Raw genomic sequence first — 27,606 nt, 5'->3', positions numbered from 1 at the left:
CCAAGCCTGGGCCATCCTTTGGTGGGAGTCAGGAAGAGTGTGCCCACCTCTAGGGCAGAGCTTTACACCAAGATCTTAGGGACGAGTCAGGTGCTCAGGCACCCTCAGGCTTTCTCTCTCTGGGGAGTTAGTGATCTTAAGGTCTCAAATCTGGGTGAACTAATGCCTTCAAATTCTAAGGGTCTGCGTCCAAGTACTCTTGGGATAACTCCAATGAGGAGCTTTTCTCTCCTTTCCCCAAGGGAGATGCAGGAGTGCAGGCAGGAGGGTGACTTGGCTAGGAGTTGGGTCAGGGGCGGGCATGAGGGTAGGGAAACAAGGGCATGTCCCTCTCCACCTCACCTGGAAGGGTACCATACCTAACACAGGGGCACTGACACTCCGGCCACGATCTCCAGCCAACCAAGAAGCAGAGAAGCCACAGGAAGAAGTAAGAGAGGCCAAAGTCCAGCCCAACAGAGTTATAGGGAAGCAAAGAAATAAACAATAGTCATCAAGCAAGAGAGAAAAACTCAACAAGAAAGAAAAATCATCCTATGAGGAAGAAGGGGTGAACAGTGACTGAGCTTGGTGCCTGGGTCAGTGCAGTGAGAGGGGACCTCATGTGAGGGGACCACATGCTCCTGGTGCCACTTCCTGGCAGGCCAAGGAAACCACGAGAGGGAGGGAGAGTGGCCAGGGCTAAATACACGGGGCCACACGCAGCTCTTGTGTGCTGCCAGGGCTCACTCAGAGCACACTCGTGGTCCACAGCCACTGCATGTCCACTGTCTAAGTGTCACTAGGACACACTTGTTCAAGGGCTTATTTGGAGTTCCTGCAGCCAAAGGCAGAACTGGCCAAGGGCAGGCGCCAATGCACAGGCTGGCTCAGGGAACAGCCAGGGATGAGGAGTCAGGGTAGGGAGAGCTCTGAGGAGACAAGAACATTCCCCCTGGGCCCCACTGATCTGCTGCTATTGAGGAACGATGGCCTATTTGGTATGAAAAGCAGCGAAGACCTCCCTGAGCTCAGATCCTAAACACCAAAAGGATACCCGTGGACTGACATCCTTGCCCACTGGCCGCTGACTCCATTTCCCTAAGGAAATGCTCTCCCTCGTTAGAGCGCATAGTATTATTTAACTGGTAATGGGGAGGCTGCAGAGAGGACAGCAAAGACAGGAGATAGAAGATCAGATGACAGAAGAGGGAGAGTGCAGGGCAGGGAGGGCTGGGGGGTCTAAAAGGGAAGAAAAAGGAATGTTGGGCAGGACAGCCAGGGGCCAAAAGGTTAGGAATAGAAGAGGGAAAATGGGAGGTGGAGAAACTGCAGGTGAAAAGAAAGAGTGGCACAAACCCTGTTTTTCTGGTTGTCTAAAGGGTTTACAGAAGTAAACAGCATGCCCAGAGAGGCAGCCATCATCCCCGGATGCGGGACCACCCCGAGGAGCTCCAGTGCCCCATCCACCCACTCCCAGTGCTCTCCAGCTGTGAGCTGCAGGGGTGGGCACAGGGGTGCCAGGCAATGCCCGGGTGGGCCGAGGCCACTGCGCCAGGGGCTGCCAGCCGAGGGGCCTGGACACTCACTCAGCCTCAAAAGGCTGCTCCCCGCTGGGTCAGGCTGGGAGGCAGGAGTAGATTTGGCAGCCTCTCCATTAGGCGTGGCTCCTGAAAGCTTCCCAGGTAATGTGGGGTACTTGTGCTCCACCAGAAAAGGGCTGTCCTGATGGAAACAGAGACGGAGAGAGATCAAGATTTTGAATCAGCCATTAGTCCCAGATTCAAACCCTGTCAGGAACTCTAGGATGCATGAGTAACCTAGTTTTCTCTCTTCACTTAGGCTGACTCAAAGACCCTTCAAAGATCATTTAGTCTAGGCTGGGAAAGGGGACCAGAATTCTGAGAAAAGAAGAAACTTGCCCAAGGCCACAGTGAGATAGGGACAGAGTCAAGGCCAAATCTAGGCTAACTTCAACTGACTATGCAGGAAGCAGAGGCATCTTGCAAAAGGGGCCTTTGCCATTTGGCTTAATGCTGGGAGGGTCAATGTATTAAACAGTGTGAATTAGTCTTTGAGTGCTTTGAATGTATAAACCAGAATGAAGCTATTTGATAATTATATCACATATTAATTATAGTTATGTATTATAATAGTTATTTTGAAAACTGCCAGGTTAAGACAAAGCAAGAAGATAAGTATACCCTTCAGGAAGGTGACAACAGAGAGCAAGCCAGAGGGATACACGCCAACACAGAGTGCCCTTTGGGACTGGGGGATTCTAGTTAGCATGAGGTTCAGCCCCAGGGCAGTGGGTCCTGGTCATATAAAGGGTCTCAAAGAAATAAGTTGATTTAACGAGGAAGAAGAATTGTGCTTATTTGGTCAAAAAGGATATAATGGCCTCTAAACCCACAAACCTGAGGTAAACCCAATGGCATGCAGTTGAGTGAAAGTAAAAGAGAAACTGAAGCAATGTTCCCTGACTGAGGGGATCTACCGTGGATCACTTGAGTGGACCCTGAAGAAAATATGAAAGACAACACAGATTTTAAACTTGAGAAGTCAGAAAAGTAATGGGAGATTTCAGTCTGTGAGACACCTTCTGAGGTTTCATTTAGTTAAGAGCAAGTGTCCAATAAATTCCTGAACTTAGTTTGCTTTTAAATGTATGTCCTAGAAATTGTTTGAAATCCAATTCATTCACTGAATATTGAATACAATCCTCCTATAAATAAGCTCAGAAGGAGAGACATGGGAAATGTAGACTAAATTCTCAAGGAATTTTAAAAGAACTGGCTGAAGTGGAAATCATCAGAGCCTTGAGAGGGGAAGGCCACACAAGTCTGAAGTTCATGGTGACCCATGAGGTAGAGATTGGACTTGGTCAGACACGTGGTCAAGACCAACAATATCCGAATGCTAGTCTAAGCACCATCTGCTTCATCACCTGGGACAATTGTACAAACTATAAATTCCCAGGTTCTGCCTGGTCCCAGGAACCAGCCCCTCTGGGAGTGCATCCCAGGAGTCTATATTTTTAGCAAGCATTTAATAATATTGAACAAGATTACTCTGGTGCAGTTAGACCCAGGAACCAGTGACTAAGGGAAAGGCAGCACTCAGGAAGTCTAGGTAACTGAAGGCCGTGACTCCAAATTCCACATTATACAGGATCTTGGGAAGTGGGGAAGGGCTCCAAAAACAGATTTCTGGTTATGTCACCACACATGCACCCCTAAGGTGAGACAGGAACAATCCATGATGTGGGCTTCCCTCAGAGCTCGCTGAGGAGCTGAGCTATAAAGAGGGCAGTAATTAACCCAGGCGTGGACTTCAAAAGGCAGCCTAGATCTTTAAGAAAGAACATAAAAGGAACCAAGGGCAATGGAAGAGGATCCCAGCTCTGTTCAGCCAAGCAGAAAAGCTGAGAAGGCAGGACTGACCACTGGGGAAGGTTGTACAGTGACCTCCGTGCAGGCGCAGTCAGGACACGACACAGAGGAAACACACGCTCCACTCCTGTCCTGCTTCTGCATCTTCAAGAATAATCCTTGTTGCGGAGAAATAGCAATCCCAGCCAAGGAGTAGTGTATCACTGATTACCCAGCTGCCCTAACCTAGAACAAAGAGGCAGCACACTAGGGCAGGAAGAGTACACGCTTTGCATCAGACTAGGCAAAGCTCTTTCTCTTTAGCCTCTCAGAACCTGTTTTATTGTTCCTAAGTAGGGAACAATTTCTGCCTCAGGCCTAGCACATAAACAGAGGCACAAAAAATACCATGTGCTGGGTGCCTGGGGTGACAGCAGTAACTACGAGAGCAGTTCCTTGACTGAGGCAGGCACAGGTCAGAACCCCCCTGGAATAATCACACTCAAGTGTGGTCCAGGGCATACATTAGAGGACACATTGAGAAACTAGTACTGATCCAACAGAGACTGACTAGGACCTTAAAAAGGTTTGTGATCTGTGCACGTGAAAAGAGGATGTTTAACTCAGAGAGGGCCTGATCAGACCTAAGTGCTAGAGCTGTCAGGAGCAGGGAGACCGATTCCATGGGCTCTGAGGAGAGCCAGGATCAGTGGATGCAGGTTCTAGGGAAGCCCAGAAGATGTATCTAATAAACAGAGTTGGAAAAGAACACAGGGGTGTCTTACAATGTAATGAGCTCTCAGTCACAGACAGGAAGGGCCAGACACCAATAGCAGGAAAGATTCTTGCACCTGCACCTAGTGTCCTCCTGTGTTCTTAACCATGACTCATCGGCCCAAGGATGGCAGCTGTCACGCTCCTCGGACTGTGGGCTGATAACATTACGTCCCCCTCCCTGAGATCAGATCCACACTGCCCTGCTGAAGAGGAATTTCTCTGAGTCCATGGATGGAGGAGATAATAATAAACAGTCTGCTGCAGACGATGGAGGTGAAGCTGCATCACGTCACGGGGTACACTATACAAACACCGGGAGGGGAGGCTCTGCCTTCCCGCTAGCCCTCTTACTCCTCAGAGTTCACGTATTTTAAAGTTGCAAAAGCGAACTTGCTTAACAAGAACACTCTAGCAAACAATGCAACCGTGATTACGTCATGGGGACAATACAGGTATTTTACCTCGGGGTCTCTCAAGGGAGATGGGGAGAGCTGGCTCCCATCGACACACTGGGCAATGGCAAAGATTCCGATCAGTCATGTGGAGGAAAGAGACCTGTGTTAGTCACAGACAACTTGGGCCCCCCTACGTGCTTCAACCTGCAATGCCCCACCTCCCCCCATCTTTATGTCAAGGAATCACCTCTTTGGAGGAAACACAGGTCACTGTCCAACCACATGGACAGATGTCCTGGGGAGCTGCCAGCATTTGATGGGGGGGAGCGAGATGCACATAACCTGGGAACTGGAGGGGCCCGTGGCTCCTGCCAGCCCCAGCTTTATGGTTTCCCACTGCGTCCCCAGAGCTGCTCTGCTGGTGGGGCTGTGTGCAGCAGGACTCAATGAAGGTGCTTTATCAGGGCAGACCTCATTCAAGAGCCTGTGACCCACCCCTCCAGCACAGGGTCACCACATGGTCAAGGGCTACGCTCAAATAAGGGGCCACAAAGCCTTCCACATCTCTAGCTAAATTCTTCTAAAACATCCCATAACTCACTCTGGGAATCCTCTCTTTTATCCACTTTACTTCCCTATTTGAAATCTCAGCGATGCTCCCAAGTGCTCTGGGGATATAAGGCTGGTGTTCAAGATCTTCACAGACTTGATCTGACTCACCTCCTGCTGCCCTCCACTCCCCGAAACTTGCCTGTGCCCACCTCAGCATCTCCCATCAACCCCAGACTGCACTGCTAGCTTACCCTGCCTCTGAGACACCTTGGCCCACACCTGACTGCTTTTCTCAAAATGTTCATGTAGTTCTGCCTCCCCATCAACTTTATAAAAGCCTCCACAGGGTAGCAACCAGGACCTCACCCATACATCCCAGCACTGTGCTGGACACCAAGAAGTAACTCAGTAATCTTTATGGATGGACTGATGAGCTGACCTTATCCACAGATTCACTTCTCAAGTCTTCTAGACTGCAGGAGAGTTTTTTCTGAGCCCTGGAGAAACACAAAAGGAAGGGCACAAAGCAACTTACTGAAGAATTATGTGGTATCACTGCTATAGAGGACATTCAAAATGTTTAACCAGTAGTCTGTTAAGTGGGCTTAGGGTCAAGGTCAGAAAAAATCCACCCTCACACATCAGCCAACTCCAACTCCAAAGCATAACCTGCTAGGAACCCCCAAAGCCCTGCTGGAGCTGCTCTGTGTGCCCTGACTAGACTGCTAAGAGGGATTTGCTTTCTTGGGGGCTATTTTACAGAGCAGGGCACCAGTTGACTAGAAAAGAGGCAACAAACACCACCAGTAGTCACAAGGTTTACCTTGTGACAAGTCTCCTTGGCAGTGACATTTATTTTTCAGTTTATGTGAACAAATCAGCTTCTGTTTGTACATCAGTCTCTTGTGAGTCTGGTCAATGTGACTTAGTGCTGACTTCCTTCTGAGTGTAGTCATAAACTAAATTTCTTATTCTGTAAAACTCTTTGCTCTCTCTAACACTGCCATTTTTCTCTAGGGCTAAAGGCTCAAGGGGACAATGGCTCTCTGGGGAGTGGGGCTCTGAAGGTGTAGGCACTATAGGTATGGAGACTCAGCACCACTCTGGAGAAGTTTCCATCAGGCTTCCCCAGACACCTGTGCTGAAAGACAGTCTCTTCTTGGTGGTGAAGCCTCCATATATCCGTTATTTCAGAAATGTGTTTTTAAAATGCTGACATAAGGCACTAGAAGTAGATTCATTTTAGAGGGAAGCAGACTGGTGCAGCCAAGTAACCCCACAGGCCATTATAAGCTCACTGCCATTGGAAGCTTTCCCAAAGCAACTTCCCTATAGGAGAAATGGCCCTCTTACAGAGTCTAGATTGTTCCAGAGCTAGATTCATCTGGAAAGCAGGAAGGACTTTCCAGAGGGGCTGATGGAAATGACAGACACACATCACAGGATGCTCTCAGCTCCGAAGAGCAACTCAGGATATGCTGAGGAATGTGCTGAAGACTTGCAGCTACCTATCTGCTGGAGCTCCAACCCCTGGCCAGGTCTTTTCTAAGTGACCGTGACCCTCATTCTGCGGGAAGCAAAGCCCCTCTGTGGCCAGGGGAGGTAGTTCCTCAGTGCTCCGTGGTTTGGGCCCCATTATGGCCGTGCTGGGGCCTGGAGTGCTGCTCTGACCATGGAAAGGCAGGTGTACCCAGGACGTGGTGACTGTGCTGACCACACATGGCCAGCCCCCGCCATGTCAGGAGCCCTGAGAGGACTCCAGGGAAATGCTCAGGCCTCCTACCTGGTTTCCAGTGATTTCTGGGGTAGTGGAGGTGGGCCCGCCATGGGAGAGCCACATCTTGGAGGCATCTGCACCAGAAACAAAAGCCTCACATAAAGGACAGTTATTACATGGAGACTACCCACCATCCTTTTCCCTTCTTTGTGCTGTTCCTCTTGGGGAGTTACATTTCTGCACCTGGGCACAGCCATGGTGCTAGGTCAGTAGAGGTGTCTGCTCTTTCAAGATGCCATATGGAGGTAGGCATATGGAACCACCTGGGCCAACTCACCTTGCCCTCCTGGACCTAATTCCACACCCTAGCCACAGAGAGGCCTGGGACCTGAATGCCTGAGGGTCTTTCTGCTCCTGCCCTTCCTGAGTTTGGACTTCAGCTCCTCCTACAAGTCATACCCTTTCAAAAACATTCCTTTTTGGCTTTGGTTAGCCAGACTCGATTTCTGTTGCTCGCAATGGGCAACACTGCAATTGATAGTCACTCAACAAACATGAGCAATGTCTACCACCTGCTAGGCCCTGTGCTAGTTAACTGGAATAAGGGATCAATCTACATGTCCTACAGTACCAACACCTATAATGGGATTCAGGGGAGGAAGGGGATCCTTCTCATTGGTGGCAAGGTTAGGAAAGCTTCAGAAGGGAGACCACGTGAGCTGAATCTTGAGAAATGAGTATGTGCCAAGTAAGAAGGCAAGAAAGGCAAGAGCATTACAGATGGAGGGAGCATGAGCTTAATGGTGGTGTTAAAAGACAGAGTTTGATATCTTCAGTATTACACTAACTACAAAGACCACCACTTTTCTCTGGAGCCCAGTAAGTACCCTTTTGGTCAAATGTAGGACAAACCCTGGCATTATAATACAGTTGTTAAAAACCTAGACTTTCTGGTCAGAGAAACTGTGGGTTTAATTCCAGGATCTGCTATCTATTTGTTATGTGACTTAGAGCAAAGTACTTACCCTCTCTGAGCCTCAGCTTCATCACAATAAAATAAGGATCCTGATGGAGCGTCATGAGGAGTAAACAAGGTAAGCCATGTACAGTGCTCATCACAGTGACCACACAGAAGTACTGAGTATCAGTGCTTGCTATTTTACTATCATCAGCAATCTGGAATGCTTACTCTGTCTTGCTAACACTTGGTGACACTTCTGCTTCTCCCTTAATTAAAAGGGTTGAGCTGGACAGCTAAGATCTTTTTCAGTCTGACCACTCTGGAGCTTCATGAATCTTTTAGATCCTGGGCTGAAGCCCCTTCTCCACTTGAGATTTCGATCTATGACTTTGCTTTTCTTATCTAGCCTAAATCCAAAGAGATTTCTATAATAGGACCAGGTTTTAAACAAGCAAAAGAGAAGAGAAATAAAATCAGTAGGTTGGTTACAGGGGCTGGAGGGGATGTCTGAAAAAGGAATAGATCACATCAAAGATGCAGTTATCCCTCTAAATGAGCAAGGTACATTTGTCATTCCACAAATATTTGTTGAGTTCTACTGGGCATCAGGCATTCTGGCAGACCCTGGAGAAACAATGGTAAATAACCACCACCTTTGGTCTATGCTTACATTCCGGAGAGAAAAGACAAAAAGAAACAAGGAACTGGATGAAAAAAAGAACATTCCCATCCTTCCGGTATCCACCATGCTGCCCATCCCACCTGGAATGCAGGCCTGGGCTTCTGCCCTCCTGGCTCTCCCCGAGGCCTCTGACTCCACCAATTTCTCACCTGTCAAGATTTATACCTGACAGGTACCTGACTAGATCTTCTCCCTAGCTCAGCGTAAGCTCCCAGGGCCTGCTAAAACCCCATATCATGGACATAAACACAGTACCTCTGGTGTAAGTAATTCTTCAGGGCCTTTGTTTGCAGTGTTCCACTTTCTGAAACTTCCCTCCAGTTCTTCCTCATTGATTGAGAGAGTTCTGTCTGAAGGCCCTGGGTGCATCAATGTGAAGGGATGATCACTACCATTTGATGTGCTCAGAAAACCTGTAATTGTACCACAAAGTCCTAGCATTGTTTCTCCTTCCCCAAGAAAGACTAAGAAATATATAAAGGGACATTCAGGGTGTGATTCTGAAGATTCTTTGGGCATCTGAGCAAGGGCTGCCATAGGGGCACCTCAAGGTCACAGCTCACATGCGGGACAGAGAAGACATGCCCTAGTATTCTTCCCCAGCCTTCTCACTCCTTGGCCACAGGCAGGCCCTGACTTGACCCAAGATCGCAAAGCGTTAGAGAAAACAGGGCCATGTTGTGCGTGCAGGGCCAGGAGAAGGCCTGGGCAGCAACCACCTGCAGTCCAGGCTGGGGTCAGCTTCATCGGGGATGAGGCAGAAGCCCAGCCACAGTGAAAGGTTCCAGAATACCCTCAAAGCAGCCCTCTCCTGTGAACCAGCTGTTCTCCCGGGATCTGTGATGGGGGCCCAGGTCAATGGCATGAACAAGGCAGCCCAGCATACACCCCACTCTACTCTTAAGAACACCAATGCTGCCTGCATGGTGCATTCAGTCTGGGCAGCAAATATGAAACACAGCCATCCATCTCCGGCCTGTGGCTTCCTGTGGGAACCCAGGCACCCAGGACTCAGAGAAGGCTCCCCAAGTGCCCTGGGAGCTGCTGAGGGGTCGTTTAGATTCTCTAAGTGGTGGACAAGCTCTAATCCCCAATGAGGGTACTGAACTGATTTCTCATCTCTAAGGGGTATCCTGGGAAAATGCATAGGAGATCTTCCAAGGGTGGGGATTCCCAAGGGCTCAAGTTGAAGGCTTCATTTTCTCAGTGATGTGTTTAGTCCTTCGAATTTTGAGTTGTCTGCCATTTGACAAAGTTTCTGGAATTTCCCACCATCCAGGACAGTCTAACCAGCTCCATTCTCTCACAGAGAATCTTCTCCAAATGAAGATGAAGAACCTTCTGGCAGAACTGCCCCTTGATTTAACACAGTAGATGGAATATCTCTGGGAGAAAATGGTAGGCTCTCCCTTGCTCTTACCTTGAGTTGCCATCACGATCTCCTTCACCCTTCGGTACTGGTTTAACAGCCCTGTGAGCTCCTCTATCCGACGGTCCTGTCACAGTGCAAGAGCAGACTCATATGTAAATGCCACCATTGGTACCTCTGGTGATTTTACTTTGGAGTCCAGGCTATGTTCTGGGCATAGTGAGAAGAGACACTGTGTGGACCCTATGGAACACTTCAATGGGAAGTACAGTGCCCAGGCCCCATCCCATAGAGCCTGGGTTCTCAGTGGTCTGACTGGATGGCAGCTACAAGCACTCTTGCCTCTATTGCTCTGAATCCAGTCTCTATCCATAACCCAGTCCCTGCTGGATATAAGCTTTGCAGGACTTTCCATTTCCAGAAGGAAGCTCGCTGTCTCCCTACCCTCCCGAGGCAGCCAGTGCAATCTGCCTCCTTGTTTGAGTGCTGTCCTCTGGAGTTACGTATGACACACACAGACTAAAATAACACCATCGTATTTATCCCAACATCTTTACTTATTCCTTAGGAGTCTGAGATTTCGCACACAACAGAAAGAATTCCTAGAGCAGATCATTTCTTTCAAGCAAAGGCCTAGTGACTTAGGTCACATGGATTTTGGAGTTAGACAAACCTGGATGTGAACCCTGGCTCTGCTCTCTACTGTTACCTGACCTGGGGCAAAACTGCTTACACACTTTGAGTCTCAGTTTCTTATCTGTAAGATGCATTTCCGAGCTGATGTTTGTGTGGGCCTGAGCTCTACAGTTAGATAGGGGGCTATTTTATGATTATGCAGGAATTAGATGTGAAGATTACACTGCATGCTGCCCAGTGTCTCTATTCTGGGTCTGTCACCATCATACACATGCGAGGTTGGCGGACTGTTCTCATGTTTTGTTATGAATCTAAGCAGTAGTTACGACATCGATAGTAACCATGGTGGAGTTTTTTTCTCCATACCAGCATGAACAGGGATAGCTTTAATCTGCCTTTGGGAGATTTCATTTAGGCAAATTTCCCAGGCATCAAAGCCAAAAACAGGTGGCTGAGGCTGAGTCTCTAGCAGGAAGAACCATCCTCCTGACACATCTCTGGCTCAATGGTCTGATGCACATGGCCCTGTCCAGAATCCAGAATAGAGATCAGAGGGCAGTAGGGACCAAACGTGCGATTGGTGTCAGCAGGGAAAGGACAGAGTTGCCCAACAACTGTCTCACCTTATCTTCATTGGCAACAAGCAAGGTTTCCATCCCCATTTTCAGACGCTGAATTTCTTCATCTAGAATAGGTGTAGAAGGAATTACTTATATAAATGCAGATAGCTTTCCCCACATGCTAAGATGCTAAGACTTTCTGTGTAAGTAAATTACACATGGCTCCTTTACTTCTTTAAAGAGCTCATGATGGTGTCTGGCACAGAGTCAGTCTCATTAAATATTTCTTGAACCTACTATTTTGTCTTCTCTTTAAAGACATTTGTGGGAAAAATAAAAATGCCATTTACTAAAAGGTGACACAGAGGAACCCCAAAATCACAACTAACATCTCAAAGAGTATGGACATTTGGCCTTTATTATTTGAGTAGGCATATACCTGGGCTGCTAACTAGTTTTGGAGAAAATCTTACAGACCAATGGATTGCAGCAGAGAAAAATTTAAAAGAAGAAGAAGAAAAACGTCTACAGCCAAATGGAGACTAGAAAAGATTATATAAGAGTTGTGTACTTGGCTTGATTTAAAATGGTTTAGTCATAATTGACAGACAAATGTTCAGATGCATCCATAAATATATTAACACAAACTACAATTAAGGAAAACAACCTCTCATTTCATCATAAACCTACAGAATTTCCCTATGGGCTGAAGGATCTGTGTCAGTCCATGGTGGACAGCCCATGGCCTTCTCTCTTTTGGACCAGATTGGGACTCTTGATTTCTTCCCAAACTGGTCTGGCGAGTCAGGTCAAAACCCAATGCCTAAAGGAGCTGGAGGCCATTCTGCCAAATATTTAGAGGTCTAGGAATTGGCACATAGTTGGATTTTCCAAACAAGAGTCTACACCCATTTCCAAACTGAGTACTGCAGAGGGAATAGGGATGCCTATGTAACAAAAGTACAGGAGCCAAGGGAACAAAATATAGCAAGTATCCCATTTCCAGCAATAAGAAGAATGGATTTATGGACTCTGTATAATCAGCTGTAGGGATTCATTTTCAGAGGAAAGTGCAATGTGCTTGTTCATTAGCTTAGGCTCCTGGTGGCTGAGATCTGCTGTGCAGCCCGGTTTGTAAAGGGAGGGTGGTGAGCTCTGTATGAAGACAGGTGAATGCTGCTGCTTGGGGCAGGACCCAACCTGAGCAGCAGAGGGCCAAAGGACCAGCTCCAGGAGGTACCTGGTGATGGAGCAGGTTAGGGCTTAGAAGGCTTGGTCTGTGGAGAAGCACAGGGTGGAGGGGTAGCCTGCTGACTTGGAAGCTGTGGCACAGGGAGCTCTCTGTCCCAATTTAGCATCACAGATAGTCTACGGTCTCTTAGGGGGACCCAGCCTCCACATTAGGCCTTGACAGACAGGTGACACCCTCAATGGCTTGGGAAGACACTGAGAAAGGCTGGGAGAGGGATGAACATATTGGTTGCAAATGTCCTTCTCCAGCTGAAGCCATTGTTTCGTGGCTGCACGGCTTTCCCACCCCAGCCAGGGACTCAAACTAAGCAGTGCTAAAGCCCAGATGAGACTTGGTAATGGGGCCAATCCACAGGGATACAGTCTCTTCTGCGTCACTCTACAGTCTGGTGGTAAGAGAAGCTGGAAGGTGTGTGATCATTTTGTATTTAAGGCAAGTAGCTATATTAAATATGTATTAATAAGAGTATTTGGGAATTTGCCCTCCATTTTTAATCAGCAAGACTTAATCTCATCAGGGACCATTCACCATCCTTTCACTTATTGAGTAAATATTTCCTAGAAGCCTACCATGGGCTGTGGCTATGGTCTTAAACAAGACAGAGACAGTCTTTGCCTAGAGGGTGGCAGTCTATAAAATGAGATCTTCCAAAACACAACCCTGATAGGTTATAAGTTCTATGATGGAAACAAAAAGAATGCTGAGTTAGAGAAAAATAGGGAGGTGGGGGCACACCTACTTGAAGTAGGGTGGCCAGGAAATGTCTGTCTGAGAGGTAACATTTGAGATCTACAGGAGGAGAAAAAACTGATTTATTTTCGTCACCACAGGGCCTTGTGTGAGTATCAGGCAGGCACCCATGAAAAGACTGAATGAACTGCTGAAGCCTCCCCTTTGGTGATGGTCCCCAAACAAGTCCTTTCAATCAAGTGAAAAAGTAAAAGCTCCAGAGGTGGCTGCACAGAGCTTCAATGATCAGACTACGTCTGAGAAAAGCCTTCAGAGCTGAGTCTCCTGGACAGGGGAGGGGTTCATGGCAATGATTTCACAACAAAGCTCGTGCACCCACATGCACACACTCAGACATGTTCACACACATCCGAAAACATTCACACGCCTACTCACACAGGCATACACATACTCAGACATGCATGCCCACTTACAAGAAAGGGCCCAGGGGCAACTTCACTTTGTCACAGGCAAGCCGGTTACCTTTCTCTGCATGGTCACTGTGGAGTGCTGCAGTCCGGGAGAGCTGGCTGTGCAGACGCTCAATTTCTGCATCCTTCAGGGCCACCTGCTCTTGTAGCTGGGCTACCTCAGCCTGGAAGAGCAACAGAGGATCCCTACCAGCTCAGAGGTCAACTTCCAGACCCTGGTTAAGTGCCTCCATAGCCCAGGCCAATGGCCCCAGGACCTTAGGAAGTTAGGAGCAGTTAGAACGCAGTGAAAAGGTGAGCAGTTAGAGGTGCTTACTGCCCTCCCCACAAGGTGGAGCTCTGCTGAATGAACTCATTCTTCCTGACCATTCTGACCCTGGCCACAGCTCTGGTTGCCCATCTGCTCCTTCTCCTGCTCCATCCTGACCAGGCTCTTTCCCTCCCCTGCCCTCCATGGCTCAATCACCACTGAGGCCTGAGGAGCTGGAATTGTGTGCACCCGGAAGGCTTACTGGACCTGGTCTTCCTTCTCCCAAGATATTCATGGAACAGCATGTATGTTCCATTGTCACAAGTGCATCCATCTTTCCTCTTTCTGCCCCACACGAAATACAGTGGAAATCAAATCACTACTGGTAGACAAAGAGTAAGATAGAGTTCCTTCCTTCCAACACTCTCCTACTGTTTGAGCACAGTCACTGTCCCCACCCAACTTCCAGGCACAGATGCATGCTCACCAGCATGTACATACATACAAGCATTCAAGTGTGCTTAGCAGATACACTTTTGCAAATAGAGTATGTAACCACAGCGATCCAACTGCATACACACATTCATACATGTACACGCATGGGCAGCTCCACTGGGCGGTTCCCATCCCAAAAGGCACTTTAGCTTTGGAGGCAAACAAACTTGGGTTTTCGTCATTTCCAAGTTGGGTGACCTTGGGCAAGTGAGTTAACCTTTCTGCATCGTGACTCATCTATAAAATGGGGAAAATAGCATTTACTTCATGGGGCTGTGGTGAGGATTCAATAAGATAATGGTTATGAACAATTCAGCCTAATGCTTAATAAATAGTCAGTACTCAATAAATGCTGCTATTGCTGCCCCTCACATCCTGTCCCTTTCCTTATGGATAACCAGCTAGTTCTCTGAGCATCCACCCAGAGTGAGAAAGGGGGCAAGGACTGACCCCTGGGCCAGTTAATGGTGTACACTGGAAAGGCCCCCACTCTGGCCACCCCTCTCCCCTCGTGGGGATCCAGTCATGGGCCCCCGTCAGTCCTCAAGGTTATGGAATGGACTGTCCTTTACCACAGAGGCCTGAGTTAACCTCTGAACAGCTCTGAGTGACCAGAGAAGCCCTGGCCCTGGTGGCAGCTCCTTTGCCAAATGGGCCTTGTGCTCCGGTTGAGGACACACTGACTGGGCGCCCACTCTGCAGCAGCCCGTGCTCGCCGCTTCCTGGCATCAAACCTTACTCAACCCTCACAGGAAACCATGGGAGGAAGCAACACCCCTGCGTGTCCCTGGGGAGAAAACAGGAGTGGTGCAGGATTCAGTGTCCACGTCGCATAGCCATTCAGTGACCAGTCAGCAAGTAAATCCCACCTGTTTCAAAGCCAGGGCTCCACCCACCCCAGCCCGTCTGCTTCTGAGCTAATAGCACAGATGAGGGTCACTCTCATGGGGCCATTCAGAGACCCCACCTCGAGGACTTCTGAATAAACCTTCCCTAATGTCTCCCAAATGAGGGGACCATGTGAAGAAAACAGGTGGCAAGGGGTGGGGTTTCCTTATTCCACAGTTCCCTACAGAGCACTGCCCTCTGCTCTTTTCCACCCATGGAGGCTAGGGAGCCAGTGTAGCTGCCAAACTGCTTGCTGAGACCTGCAGCCATGCAGCAGCTTTTCACACCGCACTTAGGGCCTCCATGCCCCTGGGCTTAGAATTAATGGCGTGAGTGGCTTCTGAAAACCCTAGCCTCGGGACCTGTACTTCAATGACTCTCATTTCTAAAGGGCCAGACTATTCTTGGAAGATATTCTCTTAACCTTTCTTGTACCTTCCACACCTGTCTCTTCCTTTCTTTGTGGACAGGTGAGATCTGGTCTTGGTCAGGAATCTAGATGCCTTATACTTGCCTGTAGGCCCCAGAGTGGACATCAGTGACGTGGGCCTAGTTGGGCAGAGCCCAGTACCTGGCACCATGAGCTCTATTCTTTCTGAGGCCTGCCTCTGGGTGAGGTCATTTACTTAAAACCTGATACACAAGTGGTTGGGCCCCACCTCCCAGGTGCCAATTTCCACAGACTAGGCCTGAAATGGCAGGTGGTCTGTTATGCTTAGAAGGGTACCTGTGCCCACAGCTGGGAAGTCTACAACAACCCAGGGGCCCCCTACCTGACCGTGAAGGCAAAGCATGCTGCTGCCATGGCCATCCAGGCCAGAGCTGTGGGGCAGAGGTGAGCAGAGACGCGCAGACTGGCGCCAGGCAGGAAGGGATGCTCTGGCTCTCTGCCATGTTCTGGGCCTCAGTAAACCCGGGGACCACCCCTACTGCGCTGCACTGGGAGGTGAATCAGTTTAGGGACTGAGAAACGACATGGAAAACTGAAGAGCTTTCAGAAACAGTGCAGGTTTTTATGCAGGGAATTGGTGATACAGGAGAAAGAGCATGAGCTTTGGTATGAAACAGATCCAGATCTGAACCTCACTTTGGCCACTCTAAAGAGGCCTCAGTTTACTTACTACAAAAGTGAGGATAATAAAACCATAGACCTCATGAGGTTATTTTATGGATCAAATGAGAAAATGTGTGCAAAGGGCTTGACACATTCTGGCACGTAGGAGGTGCTTCACAACTGGAAGTTATTAAATAACCCTTAGTATCTCAAAGTTCTACAAGCCAAGGCAAAGAGCCTAGGTGATTTAAAAAGAAAAGAACTTTTGGTTTTATAATAGGAGGTGGTATGTACAACTTCAAAGGTTTCACCAAGATAGGACTCGTTTGAGTGGAGCACTGTGGTGGAAGGCTCAGAGCCATTTGAGCAAAACTGCGCTCCCAGAATCTGGGACTCTGAAGCACAGTGCAAACCAGGGGCCACAAAGGGAAAAACAGGTTGCCTGGGGTTGGTGTCAGGTCTTGGGAAAGTTACTTTACTGCTCTGTGCCTGAATTTCCTCATTATTTATACAAAATAATATTATATAGACATCAGCATCATGTTAGACTTCTACAGCATGATTTGAAATTGTGTATCAACTATCAACACCAGAAATGAAGAGAAAGAGAGAGAGACAAGGACACTGACCCCTAAATAAGAGAAATGTCTGGAAGGGAATATTAATAGTGGCAGCTCCTGGGTGGTGTATGAGTGATTTTTATTCCTTTAATTTTTTATGGTTTAAAGATTCTCTATAAGTGTTACTGTATTTATAATTACAAGATAACTTACAGAAAAAGTAAAGCTGAAGGTACAAACTAGAAATGAAGAAAACACTAATAAAAGTACTTTTTTAGAGCTCTAGTAAGAATTAAAAATGCGAATGCCCAGAGCAGCCATCCAGTAATACCCTCGGTGGCTCTGCAGAGACCTCAGTGGGAAGGCAGATGTGCGGGGCTCCCTCAGCAGGAATGTTGCTTCCGGGTTCTTAGAACTTCCCTCCCATCCCACCACCCCCAGGGCAGTCTGACTCTTGGTGTGAAATCTCCTAATGCTTAAGTGACAGCTACTTGGACATTTTTAAATACAATGTCCTAGCCCAAACAATAAAATTGTGGGCTGAGTCCATTTCAGCTACTAGAGGAAACTGAAGCAGCAGCAGAGAGGGAGGGAAGAAACAGGAAGAGAGTCCTGTTTGAAGGACTTGGTACCCTTTAAATATATAGCAAGCTCCCAGTTCAAAAGAAACATAATTTGGTTAAAAATAATTCCAAGTATATGTAATTTTTAAATTGCTAAAAATGAAGTATGCTTATTTTTAAAAAACTGATTATTAGAAGGGCTGCTAAATTTGCAATGACACAGCCAAGACAAGGTCGGTGGCCATCTGCCTTAGGACTCTTCACTCTCAGAGCCCCGTCCTGGCCAGTGTCAGCCTGCTGGTGTTACGAGACACAGTGAGAGGAAGGAGGCTCAGTTAATTCAGCAGCTCATCACCTCTTGGGCTCTCCCCACGACCTTCCTGGATCAAAGCGGTCTGCCTGTGCAGTCTGTGCCCTGTGGCACGTGGGCACGGTAGGGTCACTTTGCATTTCCCGAGCTTAGGCTACTGCAAATGCCAAGCTTGGACACAGACCTCCCCATAAAGCACCGGAGGCTCCTCTTACCTTAGTGGCCTTCAACTTCCACTCATACTGATTCCGTTCATTTTCCAGCTCTTCCACCTTGGTTTTGAGGTGCCTGAGCTCTTGCAGTAACTCCTGGAAGGATGAGGTAGAAAGACAAAGGTGTGATGGGTACAGAGCAGGAGGTTTGCTGGATCTCCAGTCCTGGTTAAGCTCATGCAGAGAGGATGCTGGGGCAGGAGCAACCGCATCATGCTGCAGCTGCAGCTCGAATCTTTAGGCACAGTCCTGTTTCAGAAGAGGCTGTGCAGCACTTAAAAAACAAAGGCTAGGGGAGTCTCAGACATAAGAAAGAGAGTTTAAGTTCTGCTTAGTTTTGGAACCTATCCTGCCTGCTCATTTCTGACATCCACATCCTCTGCAGGGTGTGCCCAAATCATGCACATGGGACAGGTAGGGCCTGGGAGTGAGAGGAACAGAGATGCAGAAGCAAAGCAGCTTCTTACAGGCAATGGAGCAGGAAGCAGACTAATTGGGAGCCCTTCTCCATGCTGGGGTCAAGGAACCAGAGAGGGGAGTCTGTGATTCTAAAAGGCTTCACAGAGGAAGTGACAGTCAGCAGGCCAGAAATAAAACAGGGAGCAACAAATGCTAAGCACCAAATGTCGGGCCAGTCTGGGGGTCCAGTTCAGAGGAGGGGGTTGGTTTGGGGTCCAAAGGAAGGAGGATGGAGAAGGCGTGCAGGGAGCAGGTAAAGGGAGACAGGCTGTTGGGCTGCAACAGAGGATGACGAGTGGCATGCAGTGGGAGATGAGTGAAGATAAAGGCCGGGAAGATAAAGTGGACCCTACCGTAAAGGCTTTCAGGTAAATATAAGAAGCTCTGATACCATTCTTTGGACAGAAGGGAGCCACTGAAGGTTACTGAGTGGAGAAGTGATAGTTAAACAACTTGCCCATGGTGGAGCTGGAATTGAAGCCCATTTTAACTTCTACATACTGCTTTCTAAAATGACCCTTTCAGTGAAGATGACACCATTAAGCACCTTTGTCCCAAAACAAGGTTCCCTTAACAGACAATTGGTCCTGCTGACTGGTTCTCATCAGGAAAACTGACATCAAGGTGATTACTTCCATACTTTCTGAAGTCCAGACTCACATAACAAACTTCCTACTTAATATCTCTATGTGGATGGCGTGCAGGGCCTCATGACTGTCAGGGCCCAAGTGGGATGCCTAACTCCCCCTCTTAGACAACACAGTCCCAATAAATGGCATCTCCATCCACCTCATCGCCTGTATCACAAACCTGGGCTCCATCCTTGGCATCTCCTTCTCCTCCTCCATACAAGTAACTCATCCCCAAGCCTTATTAATTCTACCTCCAAGGAAATAACTTGAATCTCTCATTTCTCTCCAACTTTACCACCCCTACTCTGGCCTAGCAGTTAGTATTCACAGACTGGACAGTCTCTTCACTGGTTATTCCTCTGTCACCTTGAGTCCACTGACCTCCACAGCATCCAGGGGAACAATACAGTTAAAACACAGACCCGATCCTGGCACTCCCTGCTCCTCATAGCTCATAAACTTTATCCATGACCAACACAGCCTGACCTGCCTCTCTCCCCAGTTATGCTCCAGCCACACTGGATACTTCTCAGTTCCTCTTGGGCCTTCACACATGCCATTCCCTGTCTCACGCTGTCGGCCAGGATAATCCCTACCCATCCTTCAGGCGTCCCTGAGCAAAGCTCTCTGACCTCCCATACTTTCTCATGACACCTGTAAAATTTCTTATATGATTTGCAATTAACATTTACTGGTATGACTGCTAATGGCTAGTTCTCCTCCTATACGGTCAACTCCACGAGGAATTTTGCTAACTCCAGGTCTGTCTTGCTAATCTCTGGCGCATAGTAGGTATGCAATATTTCTTGATTAATGAATGCATGAAATTTAAATCATCATTAAACTCGCCTGGAGCTCTTTGCTCTCTGAGACACTCCACCAGAAAGTTGCACTTGAATTTTGTAGGGTCATTTAGTTAAGATTTTCTTATAGCTGAGGTGAGCATCTGTTGATGCCCTTTTCAAAAAATGTCTTCCAAGCTAAGGTTATTGCATCCATGACCTGCAGCATTAGACCTTAAGGCCTGTTGTGACTTGCAGCTGATCCAGGGTCATTTTCTGAGAATGTTTCTAGCCCTGCCCGAGAGGGCACCAGGTCTGCGGACAGCAGGATCAGAGTGTGCAGGTGACTGCCTGAGGGGCTGCCATTGTGGGGACAACAAGCACAATGGCCTGCAGGGTTCTGTGACCTCTCTGGCACATCCTCCTCCTCCTCAACTGTTCGTTGCTGACCACCAGCCATAAACACTAGTGCCAATATAACTTCTTCCCGAAGTCCTTCTTGGTATACTACTCCACACAGGGCCATGCCCCAGCCCCCACTCAGGGCTTCCCTGTCCAAATCCACACTTGCATGCTGACTCTCATTTTCCCCCCTACTCTTTACCATGGGAGGAAATCTCTCTCGAGGTCCTCTCCTCCTGCCTGGGTTTGGGCAGAGATCTTCACCTTGTTCCACAGCTGAGTACAGATGGATGGAACCTGGGAACTTACCCCTGACCAAGGCCGACCCATGGCAACTATGAGCTCACCCTTCTCTGAGGTTTCCAGGTCCCCCTCGACAGTGGGCCTCGGAGGCACAGGCTCACCTCTGTGCAGCTGCCATCACCAGGCCTCAGCCCTGCCACACCAGTGCGAGAATCCAAGTCCAGAACCCCAGTCAGACACACCCCACGGCGCCCCGAGGTCATGAAACCCTTCTAATTGATTATGGGGGAAATAAATAATGCAACCTCAGAGGATGATGTCACTGTCACAGCAAATGGGAACTTGTGCCCTAGTTTTCTCACTGGGGATAAACCTCTTTAAAAATAAACTTGAAAGGATTTTCATCATGCCTTTTTTTCCTTAAACAACAAACAAACAAAACATGTGAAATGAAACTCCATTTACTCTTCCAGTCCAGGAGGAAGATCAGCATCTGGATCGTACCTGGAAAGGGGAATCCTGAGGCTTCCTTTGGCACAAATGCCCCGTCCCTCAGGGACCCGACACACCGTTCACGGCCCCGAGGGGCACACGTGCTGCCATCTGTCCACGGGTTGGCCTTACCTGCTCAGACCCTGGTTGGTGAGGGTCACAAGCTCAGCTCGTGTCCCGAGGGGAGTGAGTGAGTCCCAGGCTCTGCCCCGAGGGAACATGAGACCCATGCTAAGCCACCACACTCTGCTGGGTTAGGAAGCCCAGCCCCTCCCACCAGTGAGATGCCCCACACACGCATGCTCTGATACTTAAGTGTGGTTCCTACAGGTGACCCCTCCCAACAGGCACAGTCCTGGCTGCAGGCCTGGGGCTCGGCTGCACCACTGCGGGCCGCCACCTCCTCAGGGTGCCTCCTACTGCGTGCAAGGCGCTCTTGAATCTGCCTGTGGATGTCCAGCTGCAGCCTACACATCTGCTCCTGCAGCTCACTGATCACATTCAGAACTGACTGCAGGAAGGAAGAGAAAGGAGAGAAAGTCCTCAGGGTCGGTCGGCTCTCAGACGCGGAGCTCCCTGAGAGCAGTACAGCAGGAAGGAAGCGTGCGGAGGGTCAGCCGCACGCGGCACCCAGCGGTCACTATCATGACCACCCACTTTCTTCACAGGAACCAAAAGACGTGGCATTCTTCTTGAAGCCTGCCCCACAGCTTGAACAAGCCCCCAGCAGCAGCTCTGTGCCATGCTGGGGGCCATCCCTGAATGTCAGCACCCGAGGCAGAGTCTAGCAACAGCACAGAATGGTGTGTGCATGGACACCTGCCCATGCCACATGTGCCAAGTGCCCCAAACAAGCTGACACTGCGCACAGGTTGCATACTGCGTGCACCTCACTCGCGCATGCCAGTATGTCCCCAGCCTTGAACTTGCCCTTATACCCCATTCCAAACCAGACTCCTTCATCTCCCGCACCAAACACGACTCTTCTGTAGATTTATGGTTGCTTTGAAAACTAACTGTAAGCCCTGGGATCCAGAGCTAGTCCCTTCTGAATCCTGTCACTAGCAGCTCTGCTGGCTCTGCTGGGCTTTCCTTTACTCCATGGGCTTTAGTGCCCCTCTGCAGAGACCCAGGGCCACAGTACTAATGCTGCTCACAGGTGAGTGGCGAGAGACACACACACAGTGATCACACCAGGCTCTAAGTGCTTCCCTGGAGAAAACTACAGGGCTTTTGGTGGCGTGGAGGGGTGCATTCAGCCTGGATTAGAGGAATGGATGGGATGAGTTTAAGTGATGTCAAGTCAGCACATTCTAGCCCCCTTGCCTGGGTGTGGGAGTTAGGGAGAAAAGGGGTCACAGGCCTGGGTAACAGGGCCAATGGTGTGTCACTCAGGGCAGGAAGCAGCTGGGAAAGACTGAGCAGCTTGGGGCAGGGATCCAGACTGAAGGAGACGGGGCCAGCAGGACAGGACAGAGCCTGTGGGGATGGCGTGAACAAGTGCACTGTTTCACCCCTTCCTGCTCACCTGTACTGGCATTCTTCGTACTGGCACCCAGTACTGAGAGCTCTGCCCCTGGGTACCACAGGACTGCCCAGGCATGCTAGAGTGAGGTCTTCCATCCCCAACAGTGACAACATCGACTAGAAGAGGAAAAGCTCCTACCCCTAACTTTTGTAAGTGCCCCTCTCCAATGCAGAAGGGAAACTGAGGGGCTGGTGACAGCTTGCGGCTGGGAAGGCCACAGTGCAGTCATCAGTCATAAGCAGGCCCCTGGACTCCCAGCCACTGCCCCAGAGACCTGGCTCACCTATGCTAAGCCTGTGGATAGCCTCAGGTTGCCTTCCCCCAGGGTCATCTAATGATTTCCCCACCAAGATCAGAGGGTTGGGTTGAGAAATCAAGGTAACCCTTGTGGGCCTGAGTAAGTGCCCTGGGCCACAGACCTTGACTGGCTCCACTGTTGCTGTTCCTGAATCCCAATGGGATTCTCGGCAGTGGGCTGCGACCACATGGGCCCTCTGAGTTCTCATCTGCAGTCCCAGGACAGAAACTGGGCTCTGACTTGGCCTTTGCTCTGTGTGTCCCTGGGCTGTGAACCTCTTGCTGGCTTAGCTCAGATGCCTGACAAGGGTAGGCAATCCCTGCCCAGCTGGCCTCAGCCACCAGGATTCACAATCTAGTGATGTCTCTGCTACCCATGGACTTGGCCATCACAGGAGGTGCTAAATGGGAAGACTGTCTACATTCAGTTTGTTTGTGAGTTTTCTTCTGAGGAGTCTCAAAGTATTTCGGTGCTTTAATCATTTAACAGGTAGGTCCCTAGAGCTACTTATGAGGACTGAGAAGCTGGAGGAGGAGGAATTAAAGAGGGAGGAGGGGAGCTAGAATCAGCAGCCCCAGGTGGAGGGATTAGCTAAACACAGAGGGAAAGTGAGTTGATGGTCCAGGTAGGTTTCTATAAAAGAAACTGGAAGTTGAGGGAAATTCTCCCCAATGGCCTTGATCTTCTCTGAAGAGGAGGCAGCAAGGTTGCCTGCTAAAAGGACACGGCAGCGGGGCACAAGGGGTTCAGATTTAGAATAGTCAATGTGAGGCATGAGAAGAGGAAAGTTAAGAGTGGATAAAGGGATGCCAAGGAAAGGGGAGGACGCAGCTGAGGCTGAAAACTCAGCATAGAAGTTGTTTTTTTTTACATCTCACCCTCTAACCAAGAGCACTGGGGCAGAAAGAAGAATGGTGGGTTAACCAAGGATGCTGTCAAAAGCAGTTCTTCAAGGTTACAGTTGGCCTTCATGTCTCTAAAGAGGGAGTCAGCCTGTTTGGGGGTCTAAGCTGAGTGACGGCACAATGCTGTGGAAAGCACACAGGCTTTGAACTCATGAAGACCTGGTTGTCATCCCAGTCTGTCATTTTGTTGTATGTGACCAGGGGCAAGTTATGAAACTTCCCCAAGCCTGGTTTTCAGATCTGTAGAATGAGGGTCTCACTACCTCATAGGGTTGTCAGCAGGATTAAATCAAGTGAGATTTAGGTAAAGCAGCTGGCATGGTGCCTGGCACATAGGAGGCATTTGAAGAGCTCACTTTCCCCCCTTATTCTCCATTTGCCTTATGGATCTGTAAGAGATTAACAAGAGACACTGGAAGAGCAAAACACCTAAACATCATGTGACACAGTTAAGGCCCATGTGACACTGATCACTGACAACACAAGCTCAGATGCTCTGCACCCCCTGGCATGCTCGACTATTGGCCACTGTTTCAGAAACTTCCATCTGTCCTAGTTCACTGGCCCTGCAGACCAGCTCTTCTCTGACATGTCAGGAACCTCACTACCCTCTCCACCCTCTTGTTCCACCGTTAAACCTCTCAAATGAGGAATCCAGACCTGCTGTCCTTGAATTTCATCCCCCTGTCTCCACCAGGCGGGGGGCACGGCTTCCTCTCAGAGCCCTCCCTCTGGTCAGATCACAGGTGTGTTCTGTCCTCAGCCTGCTTGGCTCCCTCTTGAAGTGCCACATCCATTACCTTAGGGATTTTGCACCTTCCAGGTTGTTCTGGCCTCCTGTTTACTCTCTCTCTGCCAACCTACCTATCGCTCTAGTGTACAGGTTTGTGTGGACCCCCACATTAACCGATGTTTTATTTTGGCCTCATGTCATCACAGCTTCAAGGCCTCGTATGTTAGCATCCAAATTATGGACTAAAAATGTTAAACAGGTGGAAGGGCTAAGGGCAGATCACCCCTGTCCTTCACAAAAATTTTCCTAGAGATAGACTTTAGTGCTATTTGTCATCATTCGGGCATCAGTATGTCTGCATTCATCCTATACTACACTGTCTTGTATGGAAGATTATCTCAAGCAAAGTTTTTGCAATGTCTCCCTGAAGTGTGGATTTTCCAGGTCTATCATATAAGACATGTCTCTGGCCAAACCAGTGAGGTCAACCACAAGTAACTCACTCTTAATGGAGACAGACCCCTACTTCATCTTTGTCTTTTAGCTTCTCAAGGACCATTATAGGGTTGACCCCAAACTCAATAGAGTCAATTTTATAGAACCCACCTAACATTTTTTTCCCTAAAATAGGAAAGAAGAAAATAATTCGCTTCCAGTCTGCTAGCAACTCACTTGATTTCCCTGATTCCTTAAAAGTCGCTTAGAGCAAGCAACCTGGGGACTACCGTCCTAAGTTCTTTGTGCCTATCAGTGGCATCAGTGGAATGGAGCCCATTCTTCCTTTGATCTTAATGGGAACTTGAAAAAGAAAGTCTACCTATTGTCCTCACTGTTGCCCTTTTGTCGGCGCTTCTCCCTTCCCCATGCTGTTCTGGAGGTGCGCTCTTATTTATCTTTTCTATTTTTTGTACAAGCTCCTTTGGAAACGAGTTTCAGGGTACCTCTAGGCTTTTCCCTTTCCTTGGTGAGAATTACACAATCAGAACTGTATTATTTTGAAGAGCTTCAATATTCTTGAGTCATCTTTCTTCTGTTTTATTTCTGAGTTTTCAAAAGGTATGATTTACCCAAGTCTACACGGCATGTCTGTGCCCAGTTTTCCCCTCCCACCGTTTCAGGAACTCTCAAGTAACACTGACTGCTCTCTCATGGTACCATCACTCACCTCATGAGCTAACTTCTTCCTTTGCTTCAACGTTAGAGCAGGAGGAGCAGTTTTCCCTGTTGCTTTCTTTACCCTCTGGGTAGAAACTACAAACAAGTTGGGTCTGGTAGGGAGGGGGGATACCAAAAAGCCAACCTTTCAAATATGTAAGTGTTTAGCTGGAGGAGATTTCTAGGAGCTATCCAGATCACTGCCCCCTGTCTGCTCTCATCAGCCCAGGGATCTGCACGAAGGGTGACCTACCTTCCCCAACTGCTCAGTGGGACTAAGTGGCAGGTTCCAGCCCTCTGGGATGCCCTCCTGTAATTCTCTCTGTCCCTGTGTCAAGGCTGTTTTCTAGTATGTCTACCTGCAGTCTTGGCATTTCAACTTCCTTTTCTAATTCTTCATCTCCAGGCCTGGCCCATCTCTTCTCTTACCAGGTATGTTTCTCTCCCACAGGGCAGACCCTTTTGTAGCTGTGCTCCACTCTTGGGTCCCATATGAAGTCCAGGTGATGTCTATGAGGTTCTAATCGCCATTCTCTGTTATAATCTCAGTCCACTTATTACACCTACATTGCCAACCGAAGTTCTTTTATGTGATTCTTGTTCTTGGTGAAACCACTAGGCGCCTCCCATAATCATAGTCTCCCATCCTTCCTGTTTAGCTTGCTCATAAATTTCCTTCATTCTTGCCTCTTCCTTCACGCTCGGTTTAATACTGTCCTGGCACTCTTCTACCCTGCCGGTGGGCATGTAACTTCTATAGGGTGATTTGGGAACATCTGGCAAATTTCAACAGTGTGCACCCTTTCATCCATTAATTCCACTTCAATATCCTCACACATGTACAAGATTATTCACAACAGCATATCTGTAATAGCAAACACTTGGAAACAATTTAAATGTTAAATAAATTAGGGCCCAGTCTGACAGTGGAATAACATGCAGGCATACATATGAATGATGAAATTTTTTTAACTTACTTGGTATGAAAGAAACTCCGAGACCACTAAATTAAAAAAGAAAGGTCTAGAATAGTATGCATTTGTGCAATGATGAGGCAAAGAATATATATATATGCATCTCCACACAAATTTGTCTGTCCATACAGAAGACAACTCTGGAAGGATATGAAACAAACAGGTAACACTGGCTCCTGACTGCTTGCTGGGAGGACAGGCATAGGAGACTTTTTGTGTTAATGTATCTTTTCTCAGCTCTTGAATTTTGAATTGTTGGAGTATATTTCCTTTGTTAATGACAATGAATAAATGAAACAAACAAAACAAAACAAGAATAAATTACACTCCCCTAGTCAGGCAGCTCTTCCCCGAGCAAACATGATCATCCCAGACCTTGCCCTGGGCTCCAAGCCCATCATTCTGGCTGCCTGCCAGAAGAAGGATCAGAACACCTTCTGAGCTATAAGACATTCTGTTTTCTGCCAGGAAATCCTGGTTCTCTTCCTGCTTGTGCAAATCCCTGATCCACTGGCCTGACTTCACTTCCCAGCACATGCTGGCCCTGCTCCCTTCTTTACAGGCTGCTCTGAGACTACACACAGACCCTCTGGATCCCACAGAGGGGTCCAGCACAGGCCTCCCCGCATCTCCAGTGCTCAAAGAAGCCAGCCTCCTTTTTCCAAGGAAGACCCGTCTCAGTGGGGACATGCCTTTGAATGGAGGGCCAGCCAGAGATTTCCTTTTGCTTTGGGATCTCTTTCTTTCATGTTGCATCCTCCTAATTTTGGTATTTGCTTTCCATGATGGCTGCCATTTGGCAGTTGGGCTTTTCAGGAGTAATCCTCATCAATACAGCCCAGGAAATGACCCAGAATCTGCAAAAGACTCATGAGAAGAGATAAACAGGAGAGCTAGTATTCACCCACATCTCATTCAGGTTGTGACGGACTGATTCTAGAGCAAGGCTAGCTGTCAGGACTGTTTCTATCTGACAAGAAACCTGTACCTCAAAGTCCTCAGGTTTATAGATACCCATCCATAATCACTTCCCCAACTTACTAAGGCAGCAGGATCCTGGATTAGAGTGAGATCAGAAGCAGACTGTGCAGCCTGAGATGCTCTTGTTAACAGCATCCTTTTTTTCCTTTTCCTTTTTGAAACATAAAAGGGAATTTCAGAATAGAGCCTGAGCTGCGCAGAGGAGGTTTATTTCAGATCTGGATACCTCAAAACTCAAAATGAAAACAAAAGGAGAGGTCCTTTCTTTTCCAAACC

The 27,606-nt window shown here is 48.4% G+C and overlaps 1 protein-coding gene across 16 annotated transcripts in view; it reads right to left on the bottom strand.

Moving 5' to 3' along the window:
* LOC108385276 (liprin-beta-2) overlaps nt 1-27,606 on the bottom strand; it is a 194,181-nt gene that overhangs the window by 29,635 nt on the left and 136,940 nt on the right. For 8 of the 16 annotated variants that reach the window (XM_073216097.1, XM_073216104.1, XM_073216102.1 and 5 more), the window contains 11 exons: nt 21,085-21,267; nt 17,750-17,842; nt 13,467-13,578; nt 11,066-11,127; nt 9,858-9,933; nt 8,693-8,850; nt 6,861-6,928; nt 5,517-5,574; nt 4,592-4,639; nt 1,569-1,704; nt 360-392 (listed from right to left, as the gene is read on the bottom strand). In XM_073216097.1, coding sequence (XP_073072198.1) covers nt 360-392; nt 1,569-1,704; nt 4,592-4,639; nt 5,517-5,574; nt 6,861-6,928; nt 8,693-8,850; nt 9,858-9,933; nt 11,066-11,127; nt 13,467-13,578; nt 17,750-17,842; nt 21,085-21,267 — 1,027 coding nt within the window. The remainder of the gene's footprint in view (nt 1-359; nt 393-1,568; nt 1,705-4,591; nt 4,640-5,516; nt 5,575-6,860; nt 6,929-8,692; nt 8,851-9,857; nt 9,934-11,065; nt 11,128-13,466; nt 13,579-17,749; nt 17,843-21,084; nt 21,268-27,606) is intronic. The other 8 variants (XM_073216107.1, XM_073216108.1, XM_073216109.1 and 5 more) reach the window with 6 other exon arrangements.

The sequence above is a fragment of the Manis javanica genome, chromosome 11 (assembly GCF_040802235.1).
Source record: "Manis javanica isolate MJ-LG chromosome 11, MJ_LKY, whole genome shotgun sequence".
NCBI lineage: Eukaryota > Metazoa > Chordata > Mammalia > Pholidota > Manidae > Manis > Manis javanica.
Note: the sequence above shows the minus strand (reverse complement) of the source record. Positions and strands in the feature narration are given on the sequence as shown.